Raw genomic sequence first — 15070 nt, 5'->3', positions numbered from 1 at the left:
CTCTGGGTAGGAGGTATCAAAGCCAGAAGAAGAGCAGGCTCAGTCAGCTTCACCCTAAAGGCTTAAGCTGGTCCAGTGAAGAATAAATTTAGCCACCTCCCAGGTGTGAATAAATGAATGTCAGCAGAGGTTTGGGGTTTTTTAACGTGACAAGGACATTAATCTCTTGTGCTCTGTATCCAGTCTGGGGTAGGGTCAGGAAAACAGGGAGTGAATGACAGAGATGAGCACTGCCTGAAGGAGGGCAGTTGGCTAAGGAAGAGCTGGACAGACAAGATACTGAGGATGAGGGATGCCAGCTTGAAGCAAGCAGTGACTGGATGGAAGCTGATGAACTGGAGAGACATAATCATTGCTGAGTCTGAATATGAACACTTTTCTATTGCAGCTGCTCAGGCTGAAGACTCAGGAGGTAAAGTATTAAAATGCTACTGTAAATGACCCAAATTCTTCTCCTCCTCCTAAGACTGAGGTATTTCTTCCTTCTCTTCTTTCAGAGAGCTCTTAAATCTTTCTTGATGTAGGTTACTCAAGAGACTTCCAGAGTGCAACATCCTCATTGAGATGAGCTGGTTTCCACATGTCCAGATTTCCTGGACTCTGGAGCTAATTTTAAGTTGCCAACCCTATCAATGGCTGTGTGAGAGAGGGTGCTTTGCCCTGCCCCTCCCAGCAGTAACACACCTGTACGCTGGAGTCCTGGACCAGGCAGAGCTGCTCCTGTATCTTCTGGAGCTCCTCCTGCTGCCACCGGATGTTGGCCTGCAGGATCCGGGTCCGCTGCTCTAGCTGGTCCTTGATGGTCTGGAACATGCTGAACTGTGCCGAGAACTGAAAAAAAAAAAAGGGGGGAAAATCAGTCATTATAATATAATCAGGCCTCAATAGAACATTTTTCTGTAAAGTTATTGGCTTCTTGATTGTCAAGCACAGCCAAAGGAATAAAAGACATGTTTGTAATATACTAACATCTCTGCAGAGATAAATCTTGTCTACTTGCAATTTTATGCATATATATTAAATTGCCTCTGTTAGAGTGATCTGCTTACAGCTGACCCTGTTCTGTTAGAGTATTATCAGAAGGACTGGTTTTGAGAGCGTGCTGCTTTAAAATATCAAGAGTATCTTAATTGGATGGCAGATGAGTGCATCAGCTTTATTAGCCTACAATTTGGAGCCCTTAGTGTGGCATACTTGTATATTCTGGATGTGTTTTACTAATACTTTCTTTTTTCCACATAGAAACAGCAGTGCTGCAATGGTTTATTCTGCTGGTGACTTCTTATAGCATCGTGCAACAGCTGACCGCAATAAACATTTTCTAGATTTCTACAGCTGAGTAGTAGTGAAGCTACAAGAAATACTTATTAATTTATTTTCACATGTGTTGTGAAATGAATAGCTCAGCTCAGTGGCAGAAAGGCCATTCTAAATAATAACATAAAATGGAGATCACTGCTCAGGGTCAAGAAGAAAGTGCAACCTCCTGTAGCAGCAATACCTGGCACAAAGTGGAATCGTTCCATAAGCACAGAGGGGACTAACACGACAATAAATTCCTAGTTTTATTTTATGTTTTCGGGCATGATTCAAAGTGCACCAAAGTTAATTATTACTTTAATAGGTTTTGGAATAGTTGCTTTGCATGAGCTCATATTCCAAAAGTAAAAAACAATCTTTGGAAAAAAAAAAAACACTTCAAAAAATCTGTAGGCTTTTCTGTAACCAAGGCATCCAAGACCTCTCTGAAAACATGCAGTGCTGTGAGCATCCATGCAAAAGAAAAATAACAGTTTTGCTGTGACTTGAAAACGGTGCCCTGTTGCTGTGGTTGTTCCAGTGGCTCTGTGCTAGTGGGTGAACTGATGCACGCTGCTGGAGCCCTCCTGCTCCACAGAGGTGCATTTGCTTACATCCATTTTGGGCTTTTTAGGAAAACAACAGGAAAACAAAAATAGTAACAGGAAGGGAATTAAGGAGAGCTCTGATGCTAGCAGCATTGTACAGTTAAATTAAAATTCTGGCTACTTAGAGAAAAATATGTCAAATACCTTCATATTCCCTTCAGCAAACAGCTGAAATCTCCATGTAAATGGCCTTTAGGTGAGAAAAGATGTTTCCATGGCCAGCCCTGCTTAGGGGGAAGGAGGGACGCTAAGATGGCCCAGGCAGTCGCCACTGGCTGAGGACCTCAGAGCCCACTTTGGTGGCAGAGGCATCTGCAAACGCTTGCAGCTTGCATGGTGTGCCCAAGGAGATAATGTGAGCACTTGGCCGCTGGCGTCGCAATCCACGGCGCTTTTGCCTGCAGACAGCGGTGCTGTCATCTGCAACCCGGTCCTCCCCCAGAGCAGAAAAATGATGTCAAAGCTCCCAAAGGGAAGTTTGTGTTACTTCTAGTTGATGTTAAAGGGGACAAGTCAGAACAGGATCTCTCTTTTTCTAGTCCCTGTCTAAAGCATTAACTTGAGGAATGGTTGAGGGGAAACCTCTGATGTTTGGGAACAAGGACAAGTCACTCAAAGGGGCGTCTGGTGCTGCTTGTTGTAGCCCAACTCTGTTTCTGAAGAGCCCCTCATTTTAGAAGTGGAATGATGCTATGGCTTGCTTAGATGAGAGGCAGCTAAGTCTTGCTTTAACCCAGGTCCATACAGGGTTTTTTTAAAAGCTGAGTCTTGCAACCTAATTCTCTCTGTAGGAACTCTGTTAGTAAGGACTACTCTTAAGTCTTTAACAGGGTCCTTGTCCGAAAGAAATTTAAACCAAGTTTAGCCAAAAGCTTCAATTTAACTGCCTGGCTTGTTGATGACAGACTTTTCATTAACATGCCCCCCTTGAAGGCACTTTAGGAAGGGAACTCTATTTTCTTCAGTCAATAAATATAAATAATTTTATAACAGATAATTTAATAACCATTTATACTTCAATAGGAAACAAAATCCATTTTCAGGTCTTAGTTTTGAATTTGAATTTGTTCTGCAAAGTTGCACACAAAAATATATTGGTGTTGATTTTAAATTATTATTCCTTAATTTTTTTCAGCACCTTCTTCTATTTTGCGTATTCATCTACTATTGTCTTTTTGTTCTCTTTTTCATGTGCTTTTTGTATTAATACACTTAACAACAGCTAGCTGGTCTACTAGAGTAAGTGCCATTACAGAAGAAGACAAGGAACTTTCTCTTTTGCTTTTTTCCCTTTCCCACTCTAAACCCCAAATTTGTTGATAACTCTAGCCATGACCCTTGTGATTACAGAGCTTCTATTGTTTTGTACAATGAGACACCAACAGCAATTGCCCTGCACCAGAGTATATTTATGTCACGATTATTAACCGCTCTACTAATTAGGGGAGTAATCTGTAATTGTATAATAAATTAAAAGAGCTTAACTCCAAATGTTTTGCAGAAAATACTGCCCAGCTTTAACTCTGCCATTTGCATCAGGTGAAGTTGCTATCTGTCTCACTTGGGGTTTACAAACTTCTGTAGGAAGTTTTCCTCAAAAAAGTGCAGGTTGTACACAGAAAAGTGCCAGTTTTCCACGTACAGGCAAACATGGAAGACTAAACCTGTCAGATACCCATAATTGCAGAGGATCACCGGTTTAATCAAGGTTTGTTAACGCAGACAAAAGCACCACAGAAATAATTTTAGTCTGGTTTCATAAAAAAATGTGATGCTTTTGGGATTGTGTTGGCAGGTGTTTGGGTAGGGATGGGCACAATTCACCGGGCTGGATGCACTGGCGAGGATGGTCCAGGCAGGCTTGTCCAGACAGCCCAGGGAGAGGGACTGGCAATTTTTGGGCTGTGCCTCCTCCTCGCCAGCATGGACATCTGAAACAGGCCAGCTGGACCATGCTCGAGGAGGAGGGTTTCTCTCCGCCACTTCAGGGTGCTGGGGGGTTGCAGCCAGGGTAGGGGACTTGTGACCCCTGTGTCTATCAGGATGGTCCCCCCATTTCAAATGTGATGAACAAAAAGATGGACTCCTCAGAGACAGCCTCTTCTTACAAGTTTCATGACAATAGGTAGCTGGGTAAAGAAAAGAGACCCTATTTATTTTTTAGCTTGGTTTCCTTTGAACCTTTCATTTCTGCCTACTCTCCAACTTTCCATCCTTCTGGCCCGTGCTAGAGACACGCAACAGAGCTGTGAGAGTCTCAGAAATACCAGGTTGCTGTCATTTCATGAAAGCTACAGCTGAGCAAAGGAAAGAGGGATCCACACGTCCCTTCCTCTTGCGGGAAAGGCTGGGTCCATGCACCAGCCTCGCGAGGTGCAGCCCCTGGGAAACCAGGTTTCATTAGTTTTGGAGCTCACTGAACAACTTGTTCGTTCTTTCTGTCTTCTGAATAACACCTGCGCAATCCCAAATGGATTATTAGCACTAATTATTATTCAGCCATCAACATCCGCTGTGTTGTAGGGGATTTTAATTTATTACAATGAGGAAGGCAAACAAACAAATATTCTAATAGGGAGCAATTGGCTTGAAGTGAAAGCCATTTACATTCAGGTGACGTGTAGCACTGTGCTGCCTGTTCATTTAGACAAGCAGGGCAGAAGCTAAGACCACATTTCAGTGGAGACAAACTCGTCGCAGCCTTTGCTTGAAATAAAACTAATCAAAGTTCAAGCAGATGGCGCCTGAGGCAGGAGCTGGCCGCTCGCTGCAGATGTGGCTGTGGCTGCTAAAAATGTCCTTCCCCAGCAGCTGCTGCCCCGTAGAAGAACGTTAAGCCGCAAGGACGCCCGTCAAGAGTGCCGGGGCCCTGCGTGGCCAGGCTCAGCGAATGGCCATCGGTCACCTTCGGCTTAGGGCGAGCGGCAGCAAGGCAGTGGGGAGCAACCTGGGCAGCTCCTCCTCGTCAGCTGGCAGCACAGCACCCAGCCACAAGCAGTGAACCAGAATACAGTTCTGCCACCAAACTGTGAAATGGTCAACTAGGAAACTGAGGAAATGTTTGTGGTGGGAAGCATGCATGCCTGGGTTTCATTCCTCACTTGCTTAGTGCTGCAGGCACCTTGTCTTTTAAATAATGGATTCTCTTGCTGTAGGCTGACACCTTTATTGTTTTAAGGTGGGAAGTACAGAATAGTTTCATAATTTTAATCACAGTTTATGAAAATCACCGAAGTCTGTGGAGATTTGATACTTTTCCCAGGAGTATCACTGTGGGACGTGAGCCTCAGCAACCTGAGCTGCAGCATTCTGGTGCTGTTACTCTGCTCCACGCCAAGGGAAGCTCCAGCTTGAGCTTCGCCCGGAGCATTGCTGTGACTTTGCTGCCAGCTGAGAGGAGGGCTGCCTGTGTAGACAGACTCGAGTCAGCCCTCTTCCTTTCACTGAGATTTAACCAGTCCAAAGGTGGCCATGCAACTGGACGGCATTCCAGTTTGTCGGAGAAGGAACGGAGCTAGTGTGCCAGTAAGTATGTTTTACTGGGAAGGGGCCAGGCAGCAAGGCTCTCGGTAAATGACTGGAAAGCATCTCTTCACAAAGAGCTTTGATCGAGAAGAAAGGGAGGTATGAAAAAGTCAAACAAAACACGCGCGGGTTTATAATAAATAAACGAATTGATGCTTGGAAGTGCATTAATGAATAACAGAGAGAAATATCTGTAAAAGAAAATGAATGCTCAGAGCAGATAATTGATATGCTGTTTCTTTGCTGCATGCTCATGTGGAGTCATGAAAAGAATATTAAACATAGAAGATAAATGAGAATTTGTTATTTTAAAGCAGACTTCCTCAGGACTTTATATGTTCTATATGCTACAGGAAGAAACCCTGGGATCTTGTGAGGAATTACAGAGTACCAATAATAGAAGCAGCCTAGGTCCAGGAATACTGTGTCATTTCTAAAATCAGAGGATGATGGGGTGTATCATCGCCGCATGACCACAGGAGAGAAACAATGTGATGGGAATGTGGTACTCAAATTTTCTCCTTCAAAATCCACTGCAAATGAAACACTGAGGTGGCTTTTTGGGCCATCACTCGCTTTTGAGATACTGGTTAATAGATTTCACTGGAGGAATTTGTCTCCAGTGGCATCCTCACCATTACTGGCAAACTCACAAAATAGATTTTGATGAATTTGTGTATCCTTTACTGCTGGCTAAATCTGCATCAGCACAGCCAAACAGGTGTTTTTAGGAGGACTAGGTGTCTGTCTTAGTTTTTGGGTTTAATTCTCATTGTGACCTTGATTTTGATGGGATCTGTTTCTGCAGAAGCAAAGTTGAAAACTCCTTTGCCATCTGTTTTTTGTCCTCCTGTGAAATAGGTATCTGTCTGCACCTGAACCTATATGCACCTGGACTTCTGCTCTGAATGCCTGTAAGCAGATATATGTTTAAACACACAAGTGTACAGTTCAGATTACCTTCCCACAGTATTTTAAGCATGTGAGAGCTGGATTTGGGGATTTTAGCTACTAAAGAGGTACCTAAAAGCCTCAAAAGCAGAAAATACCAGGAGATAGGCAAGTGACCTATTCCACTTCCAAATCCCCAACAAACCTGTGCCAGAGGTGCAGGCTGATTTTGCAGAGTTGCTTGAGGCAGCAACTGCTGTGGGAGAAGCTCACATGAAGGCTGAGAAGGCAAAGAAACCTGGGTTAAAAACAAAACAAAACAAAACTTTATTTATAAGTTTGGCTCCTTTACATTTTAGGTTTCTTCTAATGCCATGGCTTCTGTGTAAGTCGTTTTTAATTGCTAAGCTGCGTACGTGGCACATGCTTTATACCGTCTGCCTATTTTGATCACTTTTTGGGAAGTTACCTGAAGAGCAGTAGGTTGACTGAGTCTGTGCACAGATAAATCCTGCTGCGTGCTCGGTGTTCTTGGCAAGGGAGTGTTAGACTCTGCAATCAGCTTGGTTGGCGTAGCTGCAAGAAAAGTACCGGTGAGTTCTCACACACTAGAAATCATCCCCATTTGAGTGGGAATTACAATAAGACCTGGTGAGAAATGATTACAGCCTGGTTAACTGCCTGCAGGAGTCAAGGCTGTTCTTGTTGACTTCAATGGCAGTAAAATTAAACTGATAAGGAGGGCCTGAGCAAAGATAAAAGTAAATGAGACAGATTATGATTCTGTGCTCCAATGAACGGAGCAAAAGGACCCAAGAGCTGTTCTAAAACAGCTGGAACTCCCTTCACAAGGGCTGAATAACTATAAATTTAGGTTAGTTCATTGGCTTTTCTTCCAGACCAGGGAGCAGAAGGAGTGTATAAGTTGTGCCCAAGTCTTGACTAGAGCATCCTGAATCTTGGCCAGAAGAGAATCACCCACAGGCTGTTATTACTCATGTAAGTCTAGAGGGGCTCATACTGATGTCTTCAAATCTGAAGAGAGAAGTTCTCATTTTCATAACAGATCAAAACAGCAGGCCTCATGGCTAGTCCTGCTACCCATTTCCTAGTGTATGGCACTAGAACTTCCCCTCTTCTACATTATCTACATCTACCATTATTATGCACTTCATTGTCAGTGACAAACATGTATCATCGATACCTCATAAACAACTGCTTAAATTAGCAGCTGTGGTATATAGGCACACATTCTGTAACTTGGCTGAATTAAAAATAATGCAGTAACCCCAGAATGCCACTCACATGCTGGGTCTGACTTGGGTGTGTGGGAAGATTTGGGTGAGCTCCTGGACGATACTGAGGGTGTCCGGCTAGTGCTGAGGATTGAGGCACCAATATCAAGTGCATTAAAGTGCTGTTCAGGATCCAAGCTGGTGCCACTGTCCTAAAACAAACAAACAAAAAGGGAATAGCTATTGGGTCTGTCAGAGTGAAAGCATTTTGAAATGCATCCGGCAATGCTTGCACACCCAGTTTCTTGGCTGGCCTAAAATGACTTGAGCAGAAGTAATCCCAAATAGGCCAGCAGAAGACCTGGGCACACGTGTCAGTGTCCCTTCCAAAGAGCATCTAACTAATGCATTTTACAAAGAGATATTACTGAGTTGAAAATAAATAGCAAGCTACTGACATAGTAATTTTGTGCCTTAAGATGTTTTTCTGAGTCTTTCTTTTGCATTCAGTTGGATGTGACAGCAACTGCAACCTTTCAGAGACACTCAGCTGTGCAGCAAGGAGGAGCTTTTCTTTCTTCCCGCGGCAGATCACTGAGATGTAGCCAAGAAGGCTGGTTGCCAAAATATGTCCAAATGAATCTTTAAACTGTACTACCTCACCAAGGAGAGGTGGAGGTATCTCACATTGCCCCTGCCCATGTTCCACTTAATCTGTGGCTCTTACAGATCTCCAGGTCTATTCTTTCATGAGCTTATCCAATTTACTTTAAAATTATTCAAGCGAGCAATGAATTCTGAAGTTGGGGAAACCCACCCAGAAAGACAATGCTGGAGTCTTCACTGATGTTAACATAGGAACAAGTTACAATTACTACATATATTCATGAAAAAAAAAAAGCTTTTCTCGTTGTACCTTTAGTGCTGAGGACACAACCTCTGAGGACACTTCTTCCAAGCCCATCTCCTGTCTCCTCTCCACCCGAACATCTGCGTAACTGAATGGAAAACATAATTCCGTGTATCAACATGGTATTGTTATATTTCATAAAATGTGCTTTAAGCAACTGGAGGAACAAGTTATTGTAACATTTCACACGTTAAATGAACAGCTGAAAAATCACTTAAGTCAAATGATACGGAACAGCATTTGAAAGACTGTTTTCATTTTCAGTTTTTGCTCTCTTCCTGTCTTCTTGAAGTAAAAAGTATATTAAAGAAGTATATATAAAGGTCAAGTTCACATCCTACAAACACTTTATAACTCCACTGGAAAGCTTCCACATGTCTCTTTAAAAGCAATGTAAGGATTAGAGGAAGTGAATAGTTAAGGGATCTGCCTATTCCCTATTTTTGCACAAAATGGAAAAATGCAACAGTTAATCTGCCCCTAAACTCATGATTGACAAATCAAGCTTAGCATAAAGTGAGATTCAGCCTGATCTTTTTTTTTTTTTTTTTTTTTAATAATGAACGTATTTCCTTCAGAGAGTTCAGGCTTCATTTTTGTTACATAAAAGAAGTTGTGTTTCTAAGAGAAAATGTCAGTCATAAGGATGCTCATATCTTACTGTCCTGTACGTCCCCGCCGGCTGATAGGACTTTCCATACCTTACCACCATGTGTGTGCACACGATGAACTCTGGCTTGGAGTTCCACTGGTGGTACGTGATATAGTAATGGGTCTGCAGCCAGATCCACTGCTGTCCTTTGGTCAGAAACCGATAGCAGCAGGACTTCCCCTTGCCAAACTGCATCACTGTCAGCAGAAAATACACACAGCTTGTAGGACAATTTCCGATGGGAAAATGACATGAAATGTGAAAAGAGTGACAAAAATATCTGTGGCCCCATGGATTCCTAAGGGAGACGGGAGTCTAAGCACCTTTCGAGTGAGTGGTCCTGTCAGTTGTGTGATACAGCAAATATCATAAAGATCAGTAGGTATTTCGTCTGACATTTTAAACAGTACATTCCTACACAGTACAATTATCCTTAACTTTGGACACTAACGCATTAATGTCTGCTACAACCTAAACACAGATCTTACCCTTTATGTGTGTTTATGTGCTGATCACATACTGCTTAATTAGGTATCTGGGATTAATTTCTAAGAGTGATCATCTTAAGTTCTATAGCAGAAAAGTACAGGATAAGAATGCTTGAAAAGATGAGTATTCTCTGTAGAATGACGTGAGTATAGGAGATAACATTGTGCAAAGACAGAAATCGTTTGAAACTGAAAGAAAATTCTCAGACTGACAAGAATTCAAAGTGCAGTAAACTGGGGTGTATTAAAGGTTTTAAAGATTCACCAACAAAATTAATCTTTGCTTTTTTTCCCCCAGTGATTTCAAGGGGTTCCCAAATATGCACATATTTAGCCTTTCTATATTTTAATGTCAACTCGTAAAAACTAATGTTGATGGGATATTTTCAGGACACCCAGAGGTGGTAAGCTGAGATGTTCCAGCCAGTTCTGTAAGCAAATATTTGAAAAACATTGCCTCATTTTCTTTACTTAGTGAAAGAGTTTTTCAATTAAAGCTTAATAGAATATATTTAAATAATCACAGGTAATCCCAAATACATGGTGAACAACATTGGGGTAAATAATCCGCCAGAATGTTACAAAATGGGATGTTCTCTGAGATTGCTTTAGCTATTCCTGTATATTCTTTACTAGTAGAGCAGGTGCCAAATCTGGTGTATTTTATCCATTCAGTGAGCCTCACTCACTGCTTCTGGGGATATAGAAGGTAAAATTATATTTTTTGGAGCTTGGTAAGTCTGGCTCAGATACTGATCAGCTGTGGTGCCCCAGTCTGCTATAACTCTGCCAAGACATCCAGGTGTGAGGCAAGGGTCAAACTTCACCTTCCGAGTTTAAATAAATTTTAACTGAAACTACATTTAACTGAAAAGAGGTGTCCCAGTGGCTCCCCAGGAACCTGGGCTATGCGGTACTTACAGTGTTCATGGCACCTTGCTAGCAGCTCTAGGTCATCTATGTGGTAATAGTCGTAGCCAGAAGTACCCAGCACTTCAAAAGGCAAGTATCCTATAATCGGCGGTGCTCTGTGGTTAGGCACAATATAAGTGAATTCATCAACCATGAAAATACCAGCAGTTCTGCATGTTGGCATGGATACATAAAAAGCCCAGATTTGCTCTCACTCATGGGTGTCCAGTCATCCCACCCAGGGGACTGGATCCTGACTTTCCCCCACCTTGTGCCAGGGGTTCCCTGCTGGGCATGGCAGAGCCGGCGGGCACCTTGCCCCCAGGACAAGGCCATGACAACCTCATCTTTCCAGGGAAAATGTGGTTGTGAAAAGCAACTCAGCTTTTCAGGGACCTTCACGTGGGAACTTGCTGTGAGGAAGCCGTTCCCTGGTTCTTCCTTGGTCAGGGGCTCTGCTGCGGCTCCCGAAGCCCCTGTATGAGGGAAAAAGCATGGCGAGGCAATAGAAAGCCATCGCCTGCTGGGCCTAAGGGGGTAAGAGGGGAGATCATCTGTGCCGCTTCCCTCTGGGTGCCTGCAGAGCTCATCCATGGCTTGCTGAGGCAGTTGCTTTGTACCGTTGCCAGCACAGTTGCCTCGGGCCAGGGCAGACTTTCCCTCTGTAACTTGGTGGGAATCACACACACGCAGTCAATGGCTGGGTTTGGAAAGAATGATTTCCCCAGCTGTATAATAATTAGATGATTTGCTGTGTGATAGACTTTGGTCCATTGATATTTTTAAAGGAAACAAGAACAAGCTAATCACAAATTCGGTCTGAGAAATGGAGTAGCTTTGTTTTAAAAGACTGATAAAAATAAATGCAAAAATAGATGTAGAATAGTAAACATCAGCTTTTGTAGGAATTTCAGTGGTGGCCCTCCTGTTCATGTGATTTAGATGTGAAATGGAACACTATTTGAGAGAACTGCGCTTATGAAAATAACAGTAGACAAGCACCGAACACAACCAGGAGAGCTTCTCTTGTCACCAACCTGTGATCCAGGAATAAAAATTTCCACTCCAGACTGTGTCTTGATGTGAATTCTTCTAGAGGTTCTTCCACGATGCACATCTCCTGTATGGTAAAGAAAACCAACTTACTGAGAGCTGTGGCTTCAACCCTCTGCTTCTTCTAACTTTTGTTAGCTATAAATACACAGTGCATAGGAGGAGAAAACAGAGGACCCACAGGTTTTCTGGCAATTCCAGAGAATGATCTATTGTAGTTATAGAATGGTTTGGGTTGTAGTTCAGCCACAATTGAGACCAGCCTATGCAGTCTCTCTCTCACTCCCTCCACGCTCCGAGAGAATAGGGGGAGATAATATAAGAAAAACGGCTCAAGGTTTGAGATAAGGACAGGGAGAAATCCTTAAAGTTACCGTTACAGGCAAAACAGACTCAACTTGGGGAAAACTATTCATTTATTACTACAAACAGCAGGATAATGAGACAGAGAACAAGATAACCTCCCTCCAGCCCTCCCTCTTCCCAAGCTTAACATTATCTCTACTACCTTCCCTGCTCCGAAGTGGCACAGGGGGGAAGAGGGAATGGGGGTTGCGGTCAGTTCACCACACGTTGTTTTACGCCGCTGCTTCATGGTTGGGGAAAGAACTCCTCACATTCCTCCCCTGCTCTGTTGTGGGGTCCCACCCCTATGCCACAGTCCTTCCTGAAACTGCTCCGGCGTGGGTCATGTCTTCCACGGGGTGCAGTCTCTTCAGAACAGCTGCCCCAGTGGGCCCTCCACGGGCCACAGCCGCCTTCAGGCATCCACCTCCCCCAGTACGGGGTCCTCCATCGGCTGCAGGTGGATCTCTGCTCTTCTGTGGACCTCCATGGGCTGCAGGGGGACAACCTGCTCCACCATGGGCTGCACCACAGGCTGCAGGGGAATCTTGGCCAGGAGCCGCATTAGTCCTCCCCCTCCTTCTGAACTGACCTTGGCTTCTGCAGCTGTTTCTCTCACAAGAAAAGTTCTTCACAACAGGCTGGCAGACGCCTCTCAGAATCTCTTCACATCATCCAGCTCATCTCCTCTCCACTTCTTGCAGCCAGGCCGGGCCGAGTTGGGCCCAGTCGGCTGCCCGGTGGGAGGCCAGAGGGTGAGGACTGCAAGGCCCATGAGGCCTGCGCCTCCCCCTCTGCGCCTCTGCCCCCGCTCAGCTTTTTCACATCTTCTCTTTTTTTTTCCTGTTTTCCCCTTCTTAAATATGTTATTGCAGAGGCATTATCATGGAACATTCTGCTACCAATTGTCCCGGCTTTGGCCAGCAGCAGATCCATCCTAGGCCCAGCCGAGTCCACTGAACAAAGTGGAGCGACTTCTAGCAGTTTCCTACGGAAGCTACCACCTTAGGCCCCCCCTCACTAAACAAAACCACAACAGGTTGGAAAGGACCTTTAAAGGTCATCTAGTCCAACCCCCCTGCAAGAAGCAGGGACATCCCCAATTAGATCAGGTTGCTCAGAGCCCCGTCCAACCTGGCCTTGAATGTTTCCAGGGATGGGGCATCCACCACCTCTCTGGGCAACCTGTTCCAGTGTTCCACCAGCATTTATCAATGCCAGCATTTTTGCAGGAGCTGGGGAGAACAACTTGTGATGCCCACAGACTTAAGAGCCATGACTGTTCCTTGGGGTGCCAAAGTTTTTATGGCTTTGAAGCAGTGTGTGGGGTGCAAGAGCTGTGCTCCCCACGACCCCAAGGAGCGATGACTCTTCCCCACAGCCAGCCTGTGCTTGGTCCCACCTGGGTTTGCCACATCTTTCCTTGCTTTCTTTGTGTTACTTAAGATACTGCCCTTGCTTCAACCCTTTTGGACATCTGCCCTCCGAGCTCTCTTTGAGACAGGGGGACAATCTCCTTCCCACTCAATAGCTGTGGAAGGGGAAATGCCTTTTCAGGCAGGCAGCCTTTGTGGGGCCCATCAGGTGGGAGAAAGGCAGTGGTTTTGCCTTGTGCTTCACTCCCACAGTGAAGAAGCTGACCCTTAAGACTTGCAGCAGCCCTTGGTGCTCGTGAGAACGATAATAAGTCAATGATAGGAGGCAGGGGACAGGGCTGTCTGTGAGGCAGGACATCCTTGGCCTAGAGGGATGGGGATCAGGACATAGTTGGCAGGGAAGGAAGGGTGGCACCACCGTGCATGCCTGTGCATGGGCTGGGGCTGGCTGCATGCCCCAGGGATGGCTCCCAGCCCGCTTACAGCCCCTCTCTGCCAACCTGTCCTCTCCCAATGGCAGTTTGCAAGGGGCGACTCCAGCTCCATGAGCTGTCAGCCTGGAGACTCCTGAATGGGACTTGCCAGCATCAATGCTCAGGATTTGGCAGCATCCAGGGTTACTGTGTCCCCCATGTCTCTCCTGCAAAAAGGTCTCCATTGTCACTGCCAAGGACAGCCTGACTGCTGGCCCCCAATGCTGCTGTCCCCCTGCTCCTTGGTCCCACGTTCCCCTGTGCAAGTGACACCCTCTGCCATTCTCTGCTGTCACTCTGAGGGAGAGAAGTCTCTCAGGCCACTCAACATTTTAAACCCTCTTGGGACCAGAGGAAAAGCTGAGGTGCGCTGCCATCAAGCATCTCTTTGATACATATCAATACTCACAAAATTGATTAAAGTTGCTGACTGTACAGTGGCAAAAGGCTTCATGCATACCTTAAATTCATCTCTCCCCTCCTCCAGTTTACACCAAAATCCATGCTGATGCCAAGAACATACCCTAAAATTCAAGGTGCATCATGCAAACATTGCTTTGTGCAACCAACATGCTGATTCTGCTTTTTTTTTAGCCAGTCAGATAAATATTTTTGCCTTCATTTTAGAGGAGACAGTCAAGACTAGGGGTGAAATGAGTCACCCAGGTGAACTGAAGAGGTTGGTGCTCAGCATTTCCTGGCAGCTAGCACTGGGCAGCTGCCCCTCTAGCACTGGGCAGCTTATTGCCATGTGCAGCCCATTTAATTTTCCTGATTATTTTGAGATATTAGCTACTCAAAGATAAGTGAATTTGCTTTCAGGGTTCCCAGAGCACCTTAACTCCAGTCTCTACTGCTAATATGATTACTGTGGCTAAGATTTATGGGAAGCATCCTCGCTTACTTACCGAGAAGGGACTCTACTTGCCTGCTGGGACCGTGAATCAGTCAAGAGCGCCCTGCAGGTCCCCGTGTGGTAATGGAGCCAGGCCAAGGGAGCAGTGATTTCACAGTGGCTGGGTCTCAATTAGACTTTTTAATCTCTTAACCTCTGAGTACGGGACGCCTGATGCAGTGGCTCACATTTGTTCATCAGGAACCAGCATGCCAGACACAAGGTTGAGTGGTTTAGCCTTATTTCCAGAACCAACTACCTTACTACCAGGATTTGGGAGGAGGAGAAATAGCAGCAGTCACCTGAAGACACCGAGGGGCACAAATGAAAGTGTTGGTGGCCATCTGTACACTGTCCCATGGCAGAAACAGAAAGCAGCAACAAAGAACCCAATTTCAAAGTGACTTT

General features: G+C 44.9%; 1 protein-coding gene across 5 annotated transcripts in view; it reads right to left on the bottom strand.

The window, feature by feature from the left end:
• The window catches only part of NPAS2 (neuronal PAS domain protein 2), a 105811-nt gene that overhangs the window by 12159 nt on the left and 78582 nt on the right, over window positions 1-15070 (bottom strand). For 3 of the 5 annotated variants that reach the window (XM_086740777.1, XM_086740801.1, XM_086740811.1), the window contains 8 exons: window positions 11558-11640; window positions 10530-10636; window positions 9170-9317; window positions 8475-8556; window positions 7629-7770; window positions 6793-6899; window positions 6529-6621; window positions 685-831 (listed from right to left, as the gene is read on the bottom strand). In XM_086740777.1, coding sequence (XP_086596903.1) covers window positions 685-831; window positions 6529-6621; window positions 6793-6899; window positions 7629-7770; window positions 8475-8556; window positions 9170-9317; window positions 10530-10636; window positions 11558-11640 — 909 coding nt within the window. The remainder of the gene's footprint in view (window positions 1-684; window positions 832-6528; window positions 6622-6792; window positions 6900-7628; window positions 7771-8474; window positions 8557-9169; window positions 9318-10529; window positions 10637-11557; window positions 11641-15070) is intronic. The other 2 variants (XM_086740787.1, XM_086740794.1) reach the window with 2 other exon arrangements.

Source organism: Chlamydotis macqueenii, chromosome 1, assembly GCF_036417535.1.
Source record: "Chlamydotis macqueenii isolate bChlMac1 chromosome 1, bChlMac1.mat, whole genome shotgun sequence".
In the NCBI taxonomy this organism is placed as follows: Eukaryota; Metazoa; Chordata; class Aves; order Otidiformes; family Otididae; genus Chlamydotis; species Chlamydotis macqueenii.
Note: the sequence above shows the minus strand (reverse complement) of the source record. Positions and strands in the feature narration are given on the sequence as shown.